This window comes from Lissotriton helveticus, chromosome 4_1, assembly GCF_964261635.1.
Source record: "Lissotriton helveticus chromosome 4_1, aLisHel1.1, whole genome shotgun sequence".
NCBI lineage: Eukaryota > Metazoa > Chordata > Amphibia > Caudata > Salamandridae > Lissotriton > Lissotriton helveticus.
Genome location: NC_136063.1, coordinates 1659710729 through 1659731443, shown reverse-complemented (window position 1 = coordinate 1659731443; position 20715 = coordinate 1659710729). Strand labels below are relative to the sequence as shown.

Below are 20715 nucleotides of genomic sequence, written 5' to 3'. Positions count from 1 at the left end.
GAGTTAATGTACAGGTTGCTTGATAGAATTTGATACAGGGATCATACATGTATATTAGAGAGGGGCAATTATCAGACAGATACGCAAAAAGGGAGATGTAAAAAGCCCAAAAAATCTACAGGATGATAAATGTCCTCAATGTGCCCGAAAAGGTATTTGCAAAAATAATCCTGTGAATGCTAAAAGATTGGGCTGATCTTAATGGTATAGTACCAAAGGAACAGGGGGCTTCAAAGAAAGACATTCTACAATTGACCACTGTTTCTTGCTCTGGTCCATTGCATACAAGTCAGTGGATCAGAGGCGGAGCCTTTTCTGCTGCTTTGTTGATTTCTGTGCAGCTTTTGACCTTGTAGATACAAACCGTCTATGGGAGGCAATGAGAAAACAAGATATCCCAAATGACCTCTTAAGGCTAATTCAAGAGTTGAATAGGAGGAACTGGGCTCATGTTATTTTTGATACCATGGGGAAGTTAACACAAAAAATACAAGTGAACAATGGATTGACACAGGGTTGTGTGTTAGCCCCTCTACTCTTCTCCTCGCTTGTAGCCAACCTGCCCACGACATTAGCTGCTGAAAAAGGCTTTAGCCCCAAAATGAATAGTAAACACGTGGCATGCATATTGTATGCCGATGATCTTGTGATCCTAGACCAGACCAGAATAGGTCTGCAAAGGAAATTAGAGAAATTCGAGAGCTATTGTAGATGGAAGAAATTAGTGGTAAACATGAAAAAGACACGAGTACCTTGCTTTGGGAAAACTAAAAGTAAATTTAAGTGGCACCTAGGCTCGGAGAGAATTGAAGTAGTAAATGTATATAAGTACCTTGGAGTTTGGTTTGAGCAGTCTCTGAAATGGAATTATCACCTAGAGGCTATAAAGGCCAGGGCTATCGCCACGGTGAGTGGGCTGAAAAAATGTAATAAGGCCTTTGGAGAAATGTCATGTAGACCAGTGCTAAAAGCGTACGAAGCAATGATCCCCCTGCAACTCCAATATGGAGCTGAATTGCTAAATATTAGTGGTAAAAACAGGTGGGATGCAGAGGAGGGGAAATGCCTTAAGTATTTACTGTAACTCCCCAGTTCAATCATGATTCAAGCATCAGGATTAGAAACGGGCATGACCTTATGGAACATGCTGGCCGCAAAAGCCCTAATACGATTCTGGAGAAAACTGAGTGGGGAGGATGAAAAGAAAAATTCTCAGTGGTGCAAGAATAAAATTGTGCAAAGCGAATTAAAATGGGCAAAAAGGGTTAGGTCTAACTTGGCCGCCGTTTGCACTGCAATGAAGGTAAATCTGCTTCTGCAGACCCTTCAAATAGAAATCTCCAAGAGTGAGCTAAAGGCGCTATGCACAGAATTGTCTAATGAAAAGGATTATCAATATTTAATATCAATATTTAACTGAGAAAAAATCTGTACACTTTATTTTAAATGCATGGTGGAATAAAGTGAGTTATCCATATGTGAATACCCTGCCAAACCAGATATTAAGAAACGAGGTACTGAGAGTAAGAACTGGACTCAACCCCTGTAAGATAAGCACTAATGCAAAATCAAAAATGATTGGAATAGGAGGGAACTGTATTTGTGAGTTGAACACCAAATGTGACATGCTGCATATTTTGTTGGATTGCTTAAAACTCAAACAACAGCAGAGACAATGGTTACGCCCAATATTCTTGAAATATGAAATTAGGGCATGCCATAGAATTTTTAGCTGAGATGTGTTTTTTAGATATAGCATGTGCTATTGAAAGATTTATGAGGGCTGTCAGTGCAATGCTTATTGAGCAGCAGGTGTATGGATATGATTTATAAAATTAGTAGCCGATTTTATTGGAGGATATATTTTATCTGAATAATGTATATATGGTTTTATTGCTGCGTTTGTATTTTATCACCTTTTTATTGCAGTTTTGTTGACAAATCACTGGTCTAAATAAACATATTCTTGACTTGACATACTTTAATGAGGTCTTTTCAATTATGACCCTGTATATGTACTACCAGTGAATCCCTTGCAAATTATGCTGCAGACGAGAAGGATCATTGGTTTTGTAGCCTCTCTCTTTAACATTTTTTTGAGATACTCAGAAACTCTTCTTGAATATCTGTTATTGTTTGTACAGCTTTACACTACACTGGAATGTGGATACAGTAATTCATTACGCAGCAGCACAAGTTGGTCCTGAAGAAAGCCACAACACCTGTAAGGAGGGTTCATAGGCACATGTAGACCATTATTGTCACTATCTGCAGGTATATGTTACTCCTGCCGGTGCCTTGTTTTTAATCCTGGCCCCAGGACATTTTAATAAAGGTATATTATATACCTGGTAGCCAGTTTTATCCTTTCACTACCAGTACCCCTTTTTTTTGCGCTGCATCTATCAGTTCACCTGATTTGTGACTTGTCATTGTGGTATTTAGTACACCGCGAATTATAAAGAAAAATCCCTGAGCTCTTCCCTCTCAGTGAGGGGGTTGTAGCCCGTGCTGGGACTAGGTATCCCGACACAAAGAGAATCCTAATGATGAAGCATGCCACCTATGGTGGGTAAGGGATTTCGTCCTAATAAAGGGACTCCCAAGGGGACGATGAAGTACCTTCTTAGACACTTTCTCTAATTCTTGTTAGACTTCTAGACCCAAGGGTTCTATATTTTGTGATTAATTGCTTTGACAGCCATAGATTACTGATTGAGTATTAAAAACAGGATGACCATGGTGAGTGGTGGTTAGTTATAGAATGTCTGAGAAAGGCGAGGAGCCAAATACATTTCAGATTATTTTAAGGTACAGTGGAGGTTGCTCAGCTGCAGGACGCAGATTCACTCTCTTGGTGTGAGGACTGTGATGATAAAGAGTGGGAGTCATAGTAAGGAGGTTGAGGCAATTGGTCCCTTGTTAATTTTGTACTGTGAACAGGAAGAATACAGTATTGTGTCTTTGAGTGACACAATGGTGTGTACTATTTCAGAAGAAACAAACACAGTGTCTGAACAGGAGAAGACACAAAAAACAATGCCTGACAGCAACTCTGCACAGGAGTTTACATAAAGGAAAACAGTGAGAGGTGAAATCCACCTCTCTGTGGAGAAACCTACACGTGCAGATAGAAACAAAGCGAACATATGTAGATAACGCAAAAATAATCTCATATCATAAATTAGGCAAAATATGACATTGCATAATTATGTAACAGTTTAGAGAATCAGTATTGTAGTATTGCACCAACAAAAGTGCAATTAATATGAAAATATTAGTATTGACATTTGCATTTTTGTTTTATTTTACCCTTATCCTTTTGATGCCACCTCGGGTGACTTGTTGGCAATCATATAATTCTATTCTCTCCAGGCTCTGACAGTTCTTCAAGTGCTCTAGGGTCATATCAGTAATCAGGGGGCAGTTGTCCAGTTCCAGCACCTGCAGTTGCTCATGACCACATGCACTGTTGCTAAGATGAAAAATACCATCATCTGTGATCAGCTCACAATGAGACAAACTCTAAAGAAGATAAAGAGCAGAAAGTCAGAACACATAGAAGTTGCATAAAACATTAAACAGGAATAGACCAAAAGCATTCTGAACAATTAAATATTTGTGATTGCAATACATTGAAGAGCAGGAAAATCAAGGGCATTATCTGCAAAGAAGCAATCGAAGAAACTATATTGAATGACAATTATCAAATTTATGGAAGACATGAGGCTCCTGTTGAGCTTGTTCTAGCATATTGCAACCTTTAAAGCTCAAGCAATGATTAATAGGAGACCTAACAGGAAAAACTACTACCCAACAACCGCTGGTTTTAGACATGCATTCAAACAGCACAGATGGGTACGTTAGTCCCTGCTGCACAGTATAAATAGCCCAATCAGCCACATATTGTCCTCTTTCTTGCGGCACGTTTTAGATGCATCCATCTTAGTAATTTATAGGCTGCATACATTTAAAAAACAGGGTTACCTATTTGTTGAATGTTTTAGTGTGAGCAATCTCTTGCGCTGTGGAAACTGCTGCACCATGCATGCTTACATTTAATCCCTTCAGAGCATTTTCCTTACCCAGTGATTAATGTGTAAAAAAGTAAGTGCAAAGGCTCTCAATAGGAGGCCACTGGAGCTTGCACCACACATTGCCCCTGCAAGTGCTCCCAATGACAGTACCAACATAAAACTAACCATCACACTTCTATAAGTGTGGCAATTCAGACTATTCAAGGCCCCCAAATCTACAAGAATGACCTGAGCAGCAGGTAATTTTCATTTCCAATGTATATTAAATCAATAAATAACTAAGGCAGTGCTCATCTCTAAATTTGGCAGGCATTTACACCATGTGGCAGGCTGCAGACGGCACTGGAGTTGACAATTAAGTGCAAGTGCAGAGCACCGTAAACCACTGCCTCAAATTAAGAACTGCCCTTACCATGTTCATCCATGAGTAAGTAAGTCAGGAGGAGATGTCTTATGGTTCTTCCCTCTTCTCCAGTGGCTCGCTTGATTAATTTTTAGGTCGAAGCCTAAAGCAAATGCTTATTGGGAATATTCAGAGAGCTTCCCTGGGAATGCATTACACCCATTGCTTGTCATTGGTTTTGTGGTTGGTAACTCACATTTTCTGGATTTTTATTGACAGGTTTTATTTGTTTTAGGCTGTCCAGAGTGAGGTATTGCGTCTCAAGGAGCAAAGCCTTTTCACACTACATCTCTCTGTATCCTTCCACGAGTAATCTTTTTTGTAAACAGGCCTATAAATCTTGATCTTATCTCGTCACAGTTGCTGTGCATACAAAGACTCTCTACTGTACATCACTCTATTCTACGCCAGTGCACCCTAAATCACTGCACTCCACTTTGCAACACTGCACTCTATGCCACTCTACTCAACACCAGTCTGCTGAACGCCACTGCACTCTACACCAATTCACTCTATGCCACTCTACACCACCGCATCTACTCTTCATCACCCCACTCTATGCCACTTAACTCTATGCCACTCAATTCTACGGACCTATACTCTACTTTGCACCACTCAATGCCACTCGACTTGGCACCACTGCGCCTTATGACACTCTACTTCACTGCACTCTACAATGCAACACACTAATCTACGCCTGTTGGAAATGGACCTTAATGCAGGATTATCCCCATATGTTTTGCTTCTTCCTCCTATTTTTTCCTGACCTGTTGTTGGCTATAGGACTCTGGGCACTTTACCACTGCTGATCAGTGCTAAAGTGCATATGCTCTCTGTGTAAATTGTTATTGTGATTGGTTATCCATGATTGGCGTATTTGATTTACCAGTAGGTCCCTAGTAAAGTGCACTGAGTGTGCCACGGCTGCTAAATCAAATGTTACTAGCGGGCCTGCAGCACTGATTGTGCCACCCACATGACTAGCCCTGGAAAAAGAAATGTGTGCAGTTCATGACGTGAGCTTGGCTGGGTTGGAAGTAGATTACAGCTCAGATGGTGGCAGCAAAAATGTAGTGTCTAGTGCTGAGGGAGAAGTACACACACCCAGAGATGTGGCGCCTGACTTTTTACATACACCAGTGGCTTAGGATTATGAGATAGCTCCAGTGGTGTGTAGGGTCCCTGAAGTGGATTGGGGAACTGACACCAGGGATCATATTCCTAGTGGTGGGAGGGACACTCTACTGACTCTTGATGAGAGGTGCAAGGAGATGAGTTCCCCCATGGTAGGAGTCCTGGTGTGTGAGTGTTGAGACTACCCAGAAAAGTGTGGGTTGAGTGACAGAGACAGTCAGAATCAGAATCAGAATCAGCTTTATTCGATTATCACGAGGTAATCATAAAAGCGTACATTACATATAAATCCATAAAAGAAGCATGAGTTTCAAGGAACAGGAGGGTTACATTTTCCATAAAAACAATAAAATACAATAAATATTTATACAAATCCATATGTCCCATCGTAACAAATTCCTAAAATAACGATATTCTGAATTTTAAAAACACAAGCTACAATAAAAACCACGGTACATATTTACATAATACTGATTTCCATAAACATTCACTACCGATTTCTAATAACTGGAGCTGATCTAATGGGGGTAGGAGAGTTTATAGTTGGTAGTACCCCTTCCTAACAGATATTTACGTAGGGCTGTAGATCTTGGTGAGGGGATAGGTGGGGTACTCGGGTAAAAATCGTAGAGATCCCAAATCGAAATGGAGCCATCATTTTCATGGGGCTGAGAGGATCGTAAATAGGGGACTGTGTGCCTGTCCCTAAATTTAACTAGAACTAGGTCCCCGGGAATTTCTTTAGATGATGACCCTAACCAGCCCACCCTTCTAACGCTCAGGATGCCACCGTTTTTGTTGGGTGGGAGGGGTCTATTTTTTGATAACCAAAACAGGACTTTATGAAATAGGTCCTGATGGCTTTCAGGTTTCCCGTGGATGGGTGCAGGTACTCCTGCAAGAACAAGCACAAAGGGGGCTGCTTCTGGAGGCAAATCGATACAAGCTGCTCTGTTAGGTTCTGCTCTAGTAGCTGAAAAATTAGATAACACGGGTTTACGGGCAATTTTGGTGGCAATTGGAGATTGTCTCTTAGGAGGTTGTCGATCGGTTTGGACATTTTTTGTGGCATTGATCACAGATGTATGGGCGATTTTGGTAACGGTTTTAGGTAGACAGTTGGGAGAGTGACTTACAGTTGGGACAGTTTTTATAGTGAGAGGCACTCTGGGGGCAGTAGGGAAAGTGGAACAATTAGGTGTAACAACCTTTGCGGGAGGGAAAGAATTGGCTTTAATAATAGTCTCTAGGCTTGTCAACCTATCCCCTAAGATGTTGATTTGGTCAAGCAGGGGTGTTATTACAGATTCTACACAGGAATAAGGGTTGAGGCAAAGAAAAATGCACCTGCATACTTTGGCAGATAACATGGACCTTTGAAATTATACAAGAAAACACTTTTGGATGGGTGCTGATTCCTTACTTTTGAGTGTTATTACAGATCTTAACATCAATTCAAGGTGGGGCAATAGTTGCAGATGGGGGGATGCTACTTCGTCATCCAAAGTCCCGGTGTGCACCTTGGATGAGATAGGATTTATGGCGGGCGATGAGGAATCAGTACAGAATTTTTGTATTTTAGCTTCTGTTTCGTAATCATTAACCCCGTCGTGCTTCCTTTTCGCACTTTGGCCCTGTGACAGTCCAATAGCTTGGCTGCTATCCTCCTTGGGTGATAGGGGTGGATCGCAAGGTCTATCGGCGCGAGGGTCGATGGTAGAGCCTTTTTACGGGGGAAGGGGCTATAACTGGAATAAAATTAGTCCCGCACAAAGCATTTAATTCCTCCCAATAAGACAATTTTTCTGAACTGACAGTGGTTTGTGGGAGGGTTTGAGTTGGATCTAGGGGTTGACGGCAGTCATCAGAATCAGTGTCGTTGATATTGATAAGGGTCATATGGCTCTGAGTGAACGTGTCCATTTCCTGGCCCGGGCGTCGTTGATTGAAGATTGGATAGGCCCCCTTGGATGTCATGGTTTATGTAATATGGCTATGTTGGTAAAACAAAGAGTCCATGAGTCTTCTACAAAAAAGAATGGGCACTGTACCTTCTCTTGTGGGGATGCCAGGGGAATGGCCCGTCCCCGTCGTCCTTGTGCCGCTGAGGGCCACAGATGGCCCACCCTTTGCCCGGGCTTAGCCCCGGGCACCGACCCGCGTGCGATCCCGCGACGCGGGGGCTCGCGCTGGCCTTAAGCGCACCTCCGGGGGTGGGACAGGATGCGCGCCTTCCTAGGCGCAAGCGGTGCTGGGGGATGTAGTCCCCGATCTGCCGCCTTGCCGCGATGGTTGGGAAGCGGCAGGCAGCAGGGAAGCAGAGAGCCTGGTGTCCGATGCAGCAAGCAAGCAGCGCTGGGGCTGCGGTGGACCAGGAGCCCAAGTGGTGACCTCCCAGGTCAGTGGCAGTGTCAGGTCCCCCCAGAGACAGTCAAACACTGTGTTGCCAATCTCAGAAGAGTGGTGTGGGGTACTTGTGTGAGGCACTGGATGATGGGGCAAAGGGTAGCTTAGTTAACAACTGGGGGGGCTGTGTGATTCAATTGTTGGAGAGCATATTTTAAGTCCCTGCTTTTCAGAGCTACGCCAACACCCGGTGGAGTGTAAATTCTCAGATTCCAGAGAGCTTGCGCAGGAGACAGACCTTTTGGTGGATTCCAGAGGGTCTGAAGAAGCTTTTGGGAGTGATCCTGAAGGGGTGGCTCATGTTTTCCCAACTAAGTGAGGTAGAGGAGGTTTGTTGTAGCCCATATAGGTCCCAGTGTAAGGGGAGGGGTGCAGGGTCTCTTGTCGCAGAAGAGAAGGATCTGGAGTGGGCTGTGTCCCAAGGTGCCCGAAACCCAGTCTCAGGACCTGGTTGGTTCCATAAGGGAACACCAGGAGAGAGGAGTCTAGTCCGTACCGCGAGGCCATTTCCTAAGGGGGATCCCAAAGCATCAGGTGGACTAGGGGGGGGGCTGCTGTAACAAGCATCCCACCAATTCTGGTGGCTGGCAACCCTGCTCCAGTAGGGAGGGTGCATGAGTCCAGAGGACAGGGTGAAGGGGGGACACAGTCCCCAGTGGAAAGACTAGTGGGTCAGGGGTTGACAGCTCTGAGGTCAGAGAACACCAGGACGGACCCTGGTGAGGCCACTTCTGGCCTGGGGGGTCTTAATGCTCTGTCCAGTGGACAGGAGGCTGGATATCTGCACCAGGCAGACTCTTGTACCACTCATGAGGAGTGTTTTTCCCTGGGGTTGAGTTGGTGTACTCCCCCGGAAGTACTGGATTACAAGGCACAGGTCCAGCCTAAGGTTACAGACCCTGGGTTGGATGACCAGGTTCAGGGTATCCCCCCTAACCTGGAGAAAGGGGCGACTGCTAACAGTGCCCCTACCAAGTTGTCTTCTGGGGGTACCACTCCAGGTGGGAGGGTGCAGAGCCCCAGTGAGGAAGACAGGGTGTGCGGGCGGGCCCACCCTAGTCTCTTGTTCAGCAACAGGGGAGAGACCCTGGACTGGTGGGCCAGTGTCAGGATGCCATACCTGACGTGGCAGGAGGAAAAGTGGAGAAAAGGTACCAGGCACCTGGGGGTACCTCCTCCTACTTTCCGAACCACAAAGATTAGAGAGCCTTGAGAGGCATGAGAACTGGCATCAGTGGCCACTATGGTTTGCTGTTCTGGTAGACAGAGTTGCCCCTGGGAGAGGGACAGGAGTCTCATCCTGGGAGTGGACTGGGCCACATTACTGTGTTGGCAATGTGGGTGCAGTCTACCTGTTGGGATACATCTGTGAGTAAAGTAAGTTTAGGTACTGCACAGATGTGGTATCCAGGTGAGGGGAAGGGTCCCCCATGGGTAAGCCTAGAGGGGCCTGAGTGTATGGATAGAGGCATCCAACTGGGTTCAGGGAAGCATAGAACAAGAAGGGACCCCTGCTGTTCGGGCCCAGTTCCATGTTCTGTTGCCCCAAGCCGGGAAGCCCATCAAGGTGTTGATTGTTCTACCCTGGCTTTAGGCTGGAAGGGGGTTGTGTTGGAAATGGCCCTTATTGCATGGTTATCCCCAAACTTTTTCCTTCTTCCTCCTATTTTTTCCTGACCTGTTGTTGTTGGCTATAGGACTCTGGGCACTTTACCATTGCTGATCAGTGCTAAAGTGCATATGCTCTCTGTGTAAATTGTTATTGTGATTGGTTATCAATGATTGGCGTATTTGATTTACCAGTAGGTCCCTAGTAAAGTGCACTGAGTGTGCCATGCCTGCTAAATCAAATGCTACTAGCGGGTCTGCAGCACTGATTTTGCCACCCACATGAGTAGCCCTGAAAGAGGTCTCAGGCCTGGCACCGCGGTGCCTGTGCGCAGTTTTTAACTGTCATGTCAACTTGGCAAGGGCATCCACTTGCCAGGCCCTAACATTCCCTTTTCTTACTTATAGGGCACCCCCATTGTAGGTCCAAGGTACCCCCCTGGGCAGGGTGCAGTTTGTGTGAAATCTGGACATGTACTGGTGTGTAACATATCCTGATATTGAAATACTGCCAATTAAGTTTGTCACTATTGAAAGGCTATCTAGCCCCATAGGACTGATTGGGGAATGCTTTGTAACATTTTACAAGCATATCTTCCCATAGGGATACAATGGAAAAATGTAGTTGGGTATCCCTGAACTCAGGATTTAATAACACATATTTTAGTAAAGGTGGTTTATTTAAATTGTGTGTTTGAAAATACCACTTTTGGACAGTGGCTATTTTCTTGTTCAAGTGCAATATTTAGGGACCCCCTCTATGAGACCGTGTGGTCAGGGAAAAAGAGGAGAAAGAACATACAATAGTATCAAAGATTTCCCTCATCGACCATATTATTTACATATAAAGATTACTTCACATAATTTGTCAATTCGATTCAAAAAGTACACCTATAAACACTAAGTTTTATCTCAAAAATACATTTTTATTTATATCAAAAAGTTATTCATTTTTTTTATTTTTTACTTTTCTTTTCTTTTTTGAAATAAGTCCATTTAACAAGTGACAGAATGTAGACTTCAGTCCTACAATACATATGTTCATTGATACATATTTCTCTTATAATTCATACTGTTCCTAAAACAACCACATAAAAAATCCTAATATAACCATATCCCCCTGGATCACTTCATTCATACACATTAATATCAACTCTCATACCACTCCTTTCACTCTCACAGCATCAATACAAACTATATCAAAACTTGGTACTCAAGACGTCTCAATAACAAAGTATGGGACCCAGCACTAGAATGGTCTACGCGCGTTTCGGTGGATTAAATGATGTCCGAAAACCACCTTCTTCAGGACCTCGTGAGATATAACACATGTGGATTCCAGGGGACCAGTTTGTGTTGTTGCATAAACCTAGCGTATGAGATATTAATTTTCCAATATCCCAATGATGTCGATAGTTTTTCAAAGTTATCCGTTTTGAGGTTAGGGGGATCTCGTTAGTAGTTCTTATACACACAGATTAGGGTCCGCATGTTATCCAAAGGCCTCAGTCCTATTCCAAATTTCTAATAACCAGTAGTAGTGTCATCCTTAGGAATTACGTCCTTACAGATTCCCATTGGTCAAATCTGATCAGTGGATATATTCACAATGACTCTTAGTAGTCCAATAAAATCTCTTGTGCAAAACCTTCTCTCTTATGTGTCCGTCGTTATCCGTCACCCCATAACGCCTCCAAACAAAAGTCTTTGGAGGCGTTATGGGGTGTTGTTATTGAGACGTCTTGAGTACCAAGTTTTGATATAGTTTGTATTGATGCTGTGAGAGTGAAAGGAGTGGTATGAGAGTTGATATTAATGTGTATGAATGAAGTGATCCAGGGGGATATGGTTATATTAGGATTTTGTATGTGGTTGTTTTAGGAACAGTATGAATTATAAGAGAAATATGTATCAATGAACATATGTATTGTAGGACTGAAGTCTACATTCTGTCACTTGTTAAATGGACTTATTTCAAAAAAGAAAAGAAAAGTAAAAAATAAAAAATAATGAATAACTTTTTGATATAAATGAAAATGTATTTTTGAGATAAAACTTAGTGTTTATAGGTGTACTTTTTTAATCGAATTGACAAATTATGTGAAGTAATCTTTATATGTAAATAATATGGTCGATGAGGGAAATCTTTGATACTATTGTATTTTCTTGTTCAACCATCCTGTGTGCCTCTGCCTGTTTGTAGATGGACTGCCTGGCTTTGGAGTGACAGAGGAAGGGAGGTACAGTGGCTCCAGGAGTCTGGATGCGTCAGCACTAGGCTGAATAGGCCTAGTCTGCATTTGGAATGGTGGGAGGAGTAGCACCTGTACCTGAATAAGGCTGTGCCTGCCTTCCACAATGCTGGCTCTGCCCCCTTGTGGGTGTATCTGGAACCAAGGCTCACACTGACAGTGGATGTTGTTGTGCACTTGCAGAGTGCCCCCCAGAACTGGTTTGATCAAGCTCAGAGTCCCCTGCACAAAGAGAGCAAAGACATTTTGGGGTATAAGTATTAGACCTAAAACCCCTGAACTTTAGATCATTCCTGGAATTCAATAGGAACCTTTGCCAAGGAGAAGAGCTGGAGAGACTGATGAGAAGTACTGCCCTTGCGGTGTGTCTAGGGTTGGCCTGCAGTTGCTGTTTCTGCCAAGCAAAGGAGAAGGACTTTGCTGTGCGATGTGTCCCCTGCTTGAAGGAGATCTCTAAGGCCCTGAAGTGAGCTGGCCTCCTGTTTATAAGTCTCAGGGACACAAAGACGTCACCCCCAGCTCCCCCGAACTCTGCTGGTGTGAGTTCTGACCTGCCTAGAAGTGCATGTGCCAGTTCAGTCCTCCGGAGGTTGTTGCTGCTGTTTGGGAGCTGGAAGAAAGAAGAACGTGAAGAACTGCTAAAATCTACGCGTCGCTCTTCTGACGGCTGTTTTCCTGACGCATCTCCTTGGCGCGATAAGAATTTCCACACATTGCTGTGCCACTGCAGACACCGCCACAGCGCCTGGTGCCGCTGCAATAATCAACACATCGAGGGATCGCAGCTGAAGAGGACCGACGCAGCACCGCTCAACGCCGCTGCATCGATTGCCAATGCATCCGAGAATTCCACGCATCGCACCTGTGTGGCAAGCTCATCCGAAGCATCACCCGCAGACCAGAACCATCCCGAAGAATCGACTCATTACCCCCGCGCAGACTGGATTCGACGTAACCTTTCTCCTGCGTGCAGCGGGACTGTTGCATTGCCTCCCTAAGGTCTCAGGAGTGTTGCATCTCTTTGTTTTACAACTCTGCAGCTGTTTGGCTCTTGGAACTTTGATGCATATATAGGTTCTTTGGTGAAAAGTCACGCATCCATAGTTTTCTATGGTACACGTTCTTGAAACCATTTGAAAGTCATATTTGTAACTGTTCTTTTGGATTTTTGTTGTTTTAGTCCAGTTTAGTATAGATAAGGGTATTTTTCTAAACTGTGTGGTGTCCATTTATGGTGTTTTCACTGTGTTACTGTGAGTGATGGTACAAATACTTTACACAGTGCCTTTGGGATAAGCCTGTTTGCTCATGCCAAGCTACCAAGAGGATGAGCAGGGGTTATCTACAGTGTGTATGCCCCTTACTGTGACTAGAAGCAAGGGTCCCTATTTGAACAAAGGTACCTACCTCTGCCAACGAGAGACCCCCATTTCTAACAACGCCACTACATTCTACGATACTCCAATGTACGCCATTGAATTCTATGCCGCTGCACTTTACAACACTGCATTCTTAGCCACTATACTCTGCAACGCTCTACGCAACTCACTCTACAGCAGTCCAGTCTACTCTATGCCACTGAACTGTACACCATTTGATGCAACTCCACTCTATGCCACTCCACTCTATGACTCTCTCCTTCACTCTTCATCAATCTGCTCTACGACACAACACACCACTTTACTCTATCCCACTAACTTCAAACATGAAGAACAGCAGCCACGCTGGTGTACAACACAGCTAAAACACATTGGCAAAGCCAATAGCTCTTGCATAGATGCTTCTGTTCTGAGTATTTAATTCCATTGTATTGTAACTGCATCATAACAAACTGTCAAGCTTTTAATGTACAGAAATTCAAACAAAGAATAAATGATTATACAATGTGCAATTACAACACTTGAAGGGGCGTTAATTATAAATGACTACTACGATGAAGATGAAAATGTATTTAAACGTTTACACTCACAACTTGTTAGCTCTGCAACCATCCTTGTGTAAGAAAAAGCTATTTCAGCCAATGGTTAAACATACTGGGAAACATGTTTAGAGGGTTTTTATTGCGAACCCCTTTCTGCCCCAAAAAACAGGGCATGGTGGCAAACCAAACACCAATAACGTGTAGTCTGGATGTGTTCTGGAAAAGGGTGTGTATTTTTTTTGTTTGTGTTGCAAGGTGTGTATTTGTTCTGCACCAGGAAACCCCTTGGAGTAGCTTTGAGCATTATAAGTTTCTTAATAATAATAATAATAATAATAATAATAATAATAATAATAATTCCAGCAGCATTATCGCACACTGCCTATTTGGGGGTTGGAAATGTCAAAGGGAAAAGGGACGAGACGACCACGGGGGAGATATTCTGTGTTCAGGGTCATGGGCTTCTGGTTCTGGCACAGCTGGTATCCAGCGTCTTCATCGGGGTATACAGAGGCTTGATGATGTGGAACAGCAAGAGGTAGGAGATAATATAAGCATCAATGACACAGCACATAGGTCGGGCATTATTAAGTTCTTTGAGATCTTGCAGCTATAATCACAAGCAGATGGGAAAGCTACACAGACAATGACTAGTCAAGACTGGTGGTCCTCGCAGTGGAAGGGTTTGTGGTTTTGGATATCCGACACAAATGATCCTGGTGTCACGGTATGGTTCTCACGGTCTGAGATGAATCTGTTGAGCAACAGCAGGGTTTCTACATAACATATTTTCAGGAGGTGAGGTAATGTTCAGTAGTAATATATTGACATTAACAAGGCACTCAAAGCAGCAGTGGAGGCTTGTTATTTCACTGGGTCTGTTTCTGAGCACCAGGCAATTCAAATGAAATCTGTTCAGAACTGATGGTGGTGCACTTAATGTACTCCAGGCGTGGAAATGGGTTCTTTGTCCTGAACGCACACATGCATAGCCCATCACTAATTTTAACTTTTTATGCTAGGCAGGTCTGGAAGTGCCGTCATCGAAAATACAGAAGCAGGAAACTGAGCAGCAGCAGAGACCAGCTGATTGGCCACAGAAACCAGCTGATGCACCTGGGCTGAAGCAGACCTCCACACAAGAGTGTGCCACTAAACTGGAAAGCCAAGCAAAGGGTGAAGGTCCTGAGTACAGTATAGATGTGACCACCCCTAAGATAGTTTGCTACTATCTGTCTCGTGACACTTTGGATTCTTGAGATTTCGGTGGTGCACTATGTGGGCAGAAGGAAATGTGATTAGGGAGCCAGAGGGATTATTCAGTAGAAGTCGCCGAGCTGTTTGAGATTTCATAGGGGCCTTAGCTGGGTGGAACACAATGAGACAGGGGACAGACAGTGCAAACCATGGGTTCCCACAATCTAAATGCTGTCCTACAGGGCACAGTGTGGATGAGTTGCAAGCATGAGAAAGGTGCACTAGGTTTAGGAAGTACATGCATCCTGCTGCTTCCTATAAGCAGGCATCTAGATCCTCACCTTTCCAGTCGGCAGGGTGATATAATAATCCAGGTACCATTGTGGAATCAAACACAGCCTCGACTTCATAGCAAGCTTATGCATTCACCTTATCCGGAGGAAGCGGTGAGGAAAATCTGTTTGCCTTTCTGACACAGTCCAGTAAGGAAATGTGAAACACTGTGTGTACATGAAGGTGTACAGATAGTCATGTGGACCTATTAGATACAGGTTCTTATTCAACTGATCTATGGTGTACATTGGCATTTATTTAATATGGGTTTTCGGCCTCTCCTATGTGCTACTGAGCCAAATAGAGGGTTTCTCTCAAGTGTCTGTTGGAGAATTCTTTAACGAAGACACCAAATTATGGATGGTGGGCATCAGTTCTTCACAAAGGTTATTAAAATTTGCACAGCCTCACAAATCTCTCAACATATAACAGAGAATGATTTAACTGATGACTTGCAGTCTTGCTTCAAGCAAGATTGTAGTGCTGAAACTACTTTGCTATGTGGTTAATGATGCTCTATGCATCTAAAAGCGGGCAACCTGTCTACTTGTTCTTCTTGACTTATTTGCTATCTTCAACACGGTGAACCATGCTACATTTATTTATATTCTCAAAACAAATATGAGCATCCATGCCACAAGTCCTTAATTGTTTCATTTATAATACAACTAAACAATCCCATCAGATCAAACTTAGTACTGCTTCTCAAGTTCTGTACCCTTGTCACAGGTTTTTTCTCAAAGCTTTATCTTGCCTCCAACGATCTTCAATCACTATATAAAGCCTCTCACAACTTTAATAACAAACCCAGGAAACCTCTAAAATGAATGTGCTGACGATAAGCAGCCCTATCTTTAGAACTCTTTGCAAACCAAACTGCCAGTTTTCTTGCCCTTACATTAAAAAAATTACCACTAACTCATCATCTGCAACTGAGCTCATCTAAGGATGAGTTTCTCCTGAGTTCTACAACTCAAACTAGATAAAGAAAACACAATGCAACGGGTATGAGGCAATTGGCACTGCACTTATCACTGTAGTGGGTTCATGTGTAGCTTTAACTTCTGTGGTGCAAAGGACCTGAGGCTCAATACCCTTAAGCCTCCTAGGATTATAAAATCCCACAAATAGCACAACAACAACATGGTCCCATTACAACTTGCAAAACGTGACCAGAGGCTCGCGAGCGCTTGTCACTTTTTGCAGGTTGTAATGGGATAACACCCATTGCCTTATGCCAGACTTTGGCTAATGATTCAATAACATACAGAAGACTGTCACTGAAACAATAGGATTTTACCCAGAAAGAGACTCTGCCTTGACAAGGCCCTTCTGGTATCAATTTGAGGAAAACGGATTACGTATCATAGACAGCACCCTTAATAGAAGGCCAACATACCTTTCTTTGCCTTGAAGAAGTCCGATTGGACGAAACGCGTTGGCTATGGTCATATTTTGTTATGAAGAAGACTTTATGAATAAAGAAAATTGAAATAACACCTGCTGAATTAATGTTTGATATAAATAAAATGGTGGAATCAGAGAAATTGTAATTTGGAGTGCTGGACCATATTGTTGTTGTGCTACAACTCATTCTAATAAACCAACCAATCAATCAGCATTTGTAAAACACAACTCTGTCACCCCTAGGAGTATCGAGGCACTGTATCTCCTTCAAAGAGCCAAGGCATGAGTCTCTCTATGAAGTCTGCCAGCGATGTGGCTGTACAGAGCTGGAGGGGGAGGTCATTCCAGGTCTTGGCTGCAATGTATGAGAAGGAGAAGCCGCTGCTGCAGGTACAGCAGATGCAGGGGGCTGTACGAGGGCGAGTGAAGAGGGAAGTAGGAGTCTGGCGTGTTAGTGGAAGTTCAGTCAACGGTTGAGGTAGACAGGTCCTAGTCATGGAGAGCTTTGTAGGCGTGTGTGAGGATCTTGAACTGGTATGATTTCTGGAAGGGTGCCAGTGGAGGTCTCTCTGGAGGGGTGGCAATGTGGGTTTGTTTCAGGTGGTCCTGGATGAGTCTGGCCTTGGTGTTCTATATGGTCTGGAGCATTTTGAAGAGCTGGATGGACGTGTTGGCGTCCATCCAGGGTGGTACTGTAGTTTAGGCCACTTGTGATGAGGGACTGAACGAAGGTCTTTCTGGTGTTCGTTGGGATACATCTGAAGATTCTGTGGAGCATGCAAAGTGTGTGGAAGCAGGAGGAGGTGACTGCGTTAACTTGTCGTTTCATGGTCAGTTGGCTGTCAAGGATGATGCAGAGATTGCATACGTGGTCGGCCGGTGTGGGTCGAGTTTTGCAGACCGCAAGCTGTGATCCCATGCGGAATTGTTCTTTCCGAAGATCAGTACTTCAGTTTTGTTGGAGTTGGATTGGAGGCAGTTGTCTCTCATCCATTTGGCTATATTGGTCATGGCAAGTTGGTTTTGTGTTGGTGGGGTCCTTGGTGAGTGGGAGGATCAGTTGTGTTGTCTGCATTGGAGATTATGTTGAGTCAGGGGATCCAACAACGTCTTCTAGGGTGGTCATGTAGATGTTGAACAGGGTGGGGTTCAGGGATGATCCTTGTGGTACGCCGCATATGATGACTTCAGGTGTGGAGGTGAAGGGAGGCAGTTGGATGCTCTATGTGCATCCTGTGAGGATGGAGGTGATCCACTTGAGGGCGTCTTGGCATATGCCTATGTTGTAGAATCTGTTGATGGATGACGGTGTTGTGGGGGACTTTTGAACGTCACAAAGAGGTCAAGGAGCATCGGGGGTCACCATTTCTCCATGGTTGAGGAGTGTTCTGGTGTCATCTGCGGCGGCAACCAGCGCGGTCTCGGTGCTGTGGTTGGCAGAAAATCCTGAATATACCACAAAATCCTGAATATACCAATGCATTCCTCAATTGAGTCTTCGACTGTTAACCCAGTATCACTGATTACACAAAATATCAAGATTTCACCCTGGAAAAAAAATGTACATGGCTATTTACAAAAAGTAAATTACACGAATGATTACTTTTTGCTATGCAGAAAATTCAAAAGTAAAGTTACGCAAAAGTAAAGACTTCTATGTATCCACCCCTGAAAAATGGGATGGGGCTAAATTTACAAGAATGAGTTACTACTAAAAAAAATACTTAAAAAAAAACAACAATAGTAAGTCTAGCACCACACATTAGCAGCCACTGGCACTGAAAAATAATGGAGTTAAGGACTTAAAATAAAACAAAAACACCATAGCAAATAATGTTAAAATAAATTAAAGTATTTATAATAGCTAGAAATATAAATAAACAATTTAATATTAAAGAATATATACATTTATATATTTTTTGTTATAAAACATTTTAATATGTTTCTATCATTTAGAAATAAATGTAACAATACTTTAGATTAAGTGTATACATCACTTCTTAAAATTATTAAAGCATAATATTTTTTTTCTTTAGGTGGGAATTTATTTTTTATTTAAACTTTAAAAAATAATTCTATTTTAATTTAATATATTTACATCAAAGATTTGTTTAAAAAATAAATTCATCGTGCTATCGCATTGTTTTGTTTAGTTGTATATTTAAAATAAATATCAAAAAATATTTACATTTATATTTAACATGGAATATTTTTACCAACATTTGAGAATGTAATAAACTATTTAAAATGTTCCCTATACTTACCAATGCTGGGATCTCCTCCCTAACTGTGGAGTCTCCTTATGGCAAAGTATAGAGAAAATGAAAAAAGTTTATTTGACCCAAAAAATAAAATGGTGTAAATATTTTTATTTGACATATTATTGTAAATTGCATCTTTCACGCCTGGGCAGACTGAGTCCAACACAGGGGTGCACAACACCACCTATGGGAGCCATGGTCTGAAAATATCGAGGTCCAGCCTGGTACCTGGAGAATATACTAAAGGTTAAAAATATGCAGGTTAGAAGTATCTATTAGAAACATATAAATGGGGAATGGCAATTAGTATCCCATCATCCCAATTCTTAGTCAACATTTTTCAGCTTTTTTAGTTGCCAATATGGTCTGGAGGTTTTCATCAGGGCTAAATTAGCTCTGTTTTTTTCCATATTTTAAACTTCTTTGTGTATAGTCAATACAATCAATCAATCAATCATAAAATTTGTATAGCGCGCTACTCACCCGTAAGGGTCTCAAGGTGCTGAGGGGAGGAGGGGGTTCGCTACTGCTCGAACAGCCAGATCTTGAGTAATTTCCTGAAGGAGAGGTGATCCTGGGTCAGCCGTAGGTGAGTGGGGAGGGAGTTCCATGTCTTGGCTGCCAGGTAGGAGAAGGATCTTCCACCGACAGTAGATTTCCGAATTCTTGGGACGGAGGCGAGGGCGAGGCTGGCGGATCAGAGCTGGCGGGTGGGTGTGTAGAAAGTGAGGCGGCTGTTGAGGTACTTCGGGCCCAAGTCGTGTAGAGCCTTGTGTGCGTGGGTGAGGAGTCTGAACGTGATCCTCTTGTTGACGGGGAGCCATGGCAGGTCTTTCAGGTGGGTGGAGATGTGGCTGCGGCGCGGGATGTCCAGGATGAGTCGTGCTGAGGCGTTCTGGATGCGCTGAAGTTTTTTCTGGAGTTTGGCTGTGGTTCCAGCGTAGAGGGTGTTTCCATAGTCCAGACGGCTGGTGACGAGGGCCTGGGTGACCGTCATCCTGGTTTCGGTGGGGATCCATCGGAAGATCTTTCGGAGCATGCGCAGGGTGTTGAAGCAGGATGATGAGACTGCATTAACTTGCTTGGTCATCGTGAGGGAGGAGTCCAGGATGACACCCAGGTTGTGTGCGTGGTCCGTTGGTTTGGATGCGCTGCCCAAGGTAGGCGGCCACAAGGAGTCGTCCCAAGCGGAGGGCGATGATCCCAGGATGAGGACTTACGTCTTGTCTGAGTTCAGTTTCAGGCGGCTGTTCTTCATCCACTCGGCGACGTCTTTCATCCCTTCATGCAGGCTGGTTCTGGCGGTGGAGGGGTCATTGGTGAGGGAGAGGATCAGCTGGGTGTCGTCGGCGTAGGAGATGATGTTGAGGTTGTGTGTGCGTGCGATGGCTGTGAGAGGGCTCATGTAGACGTTGAAGAGAGTTGGGCTGAGTGATGATCCTTGTGGTAGGCCGCCGATGACTTCGGTGACCTCGGATCTGAACGGGGCAGGCGGACTCTCTGGGTTCTTCCGGCGAGGAATGAGATGATCCACTCCAGTGCCTTCTCTTGGACTGCAATGTTGCTGAGGCGCTGCACTAGGGTGCGGTGGCAGACAGTGTCGAACGCTGCAGAGAGGTCCAGGAGGATGAGGGCCGCTGTTTCCCCGTTGTCGAGCAGGGACCTGATGTCATCAGTGGCTGCGATGAGGGCGGTCTCAGTGCTGTGGTTGGCTCGGAAACCGGACTGCGAGGGGTCGAGGGATCCGTTTGTCTCG

General features: G+C 43.8%; 1 protein-coding gene across 1 annotated transcript in view; it reads right to left on the bottom strand.

The window, feature by feature from the left end:
* FBXL2 (F-box and leucine rich repeat protein 2) overlaps window positions 1-20715 on the bottom strand; it is a 477680-nt gene that overhangs the window by 17058 nt on the left and 439907 nt on the right. Inside the window, exon 14 of the mRNA XM_078688338.1 lies at window positions 3313-3525. Coding sequence (XP_078544464.1) covers window positions 3313-3525 — 213 coding nt within the window. The remainder of the gene's footprint in view (window positions 1-3312; window positions 3526-20715) is intronic.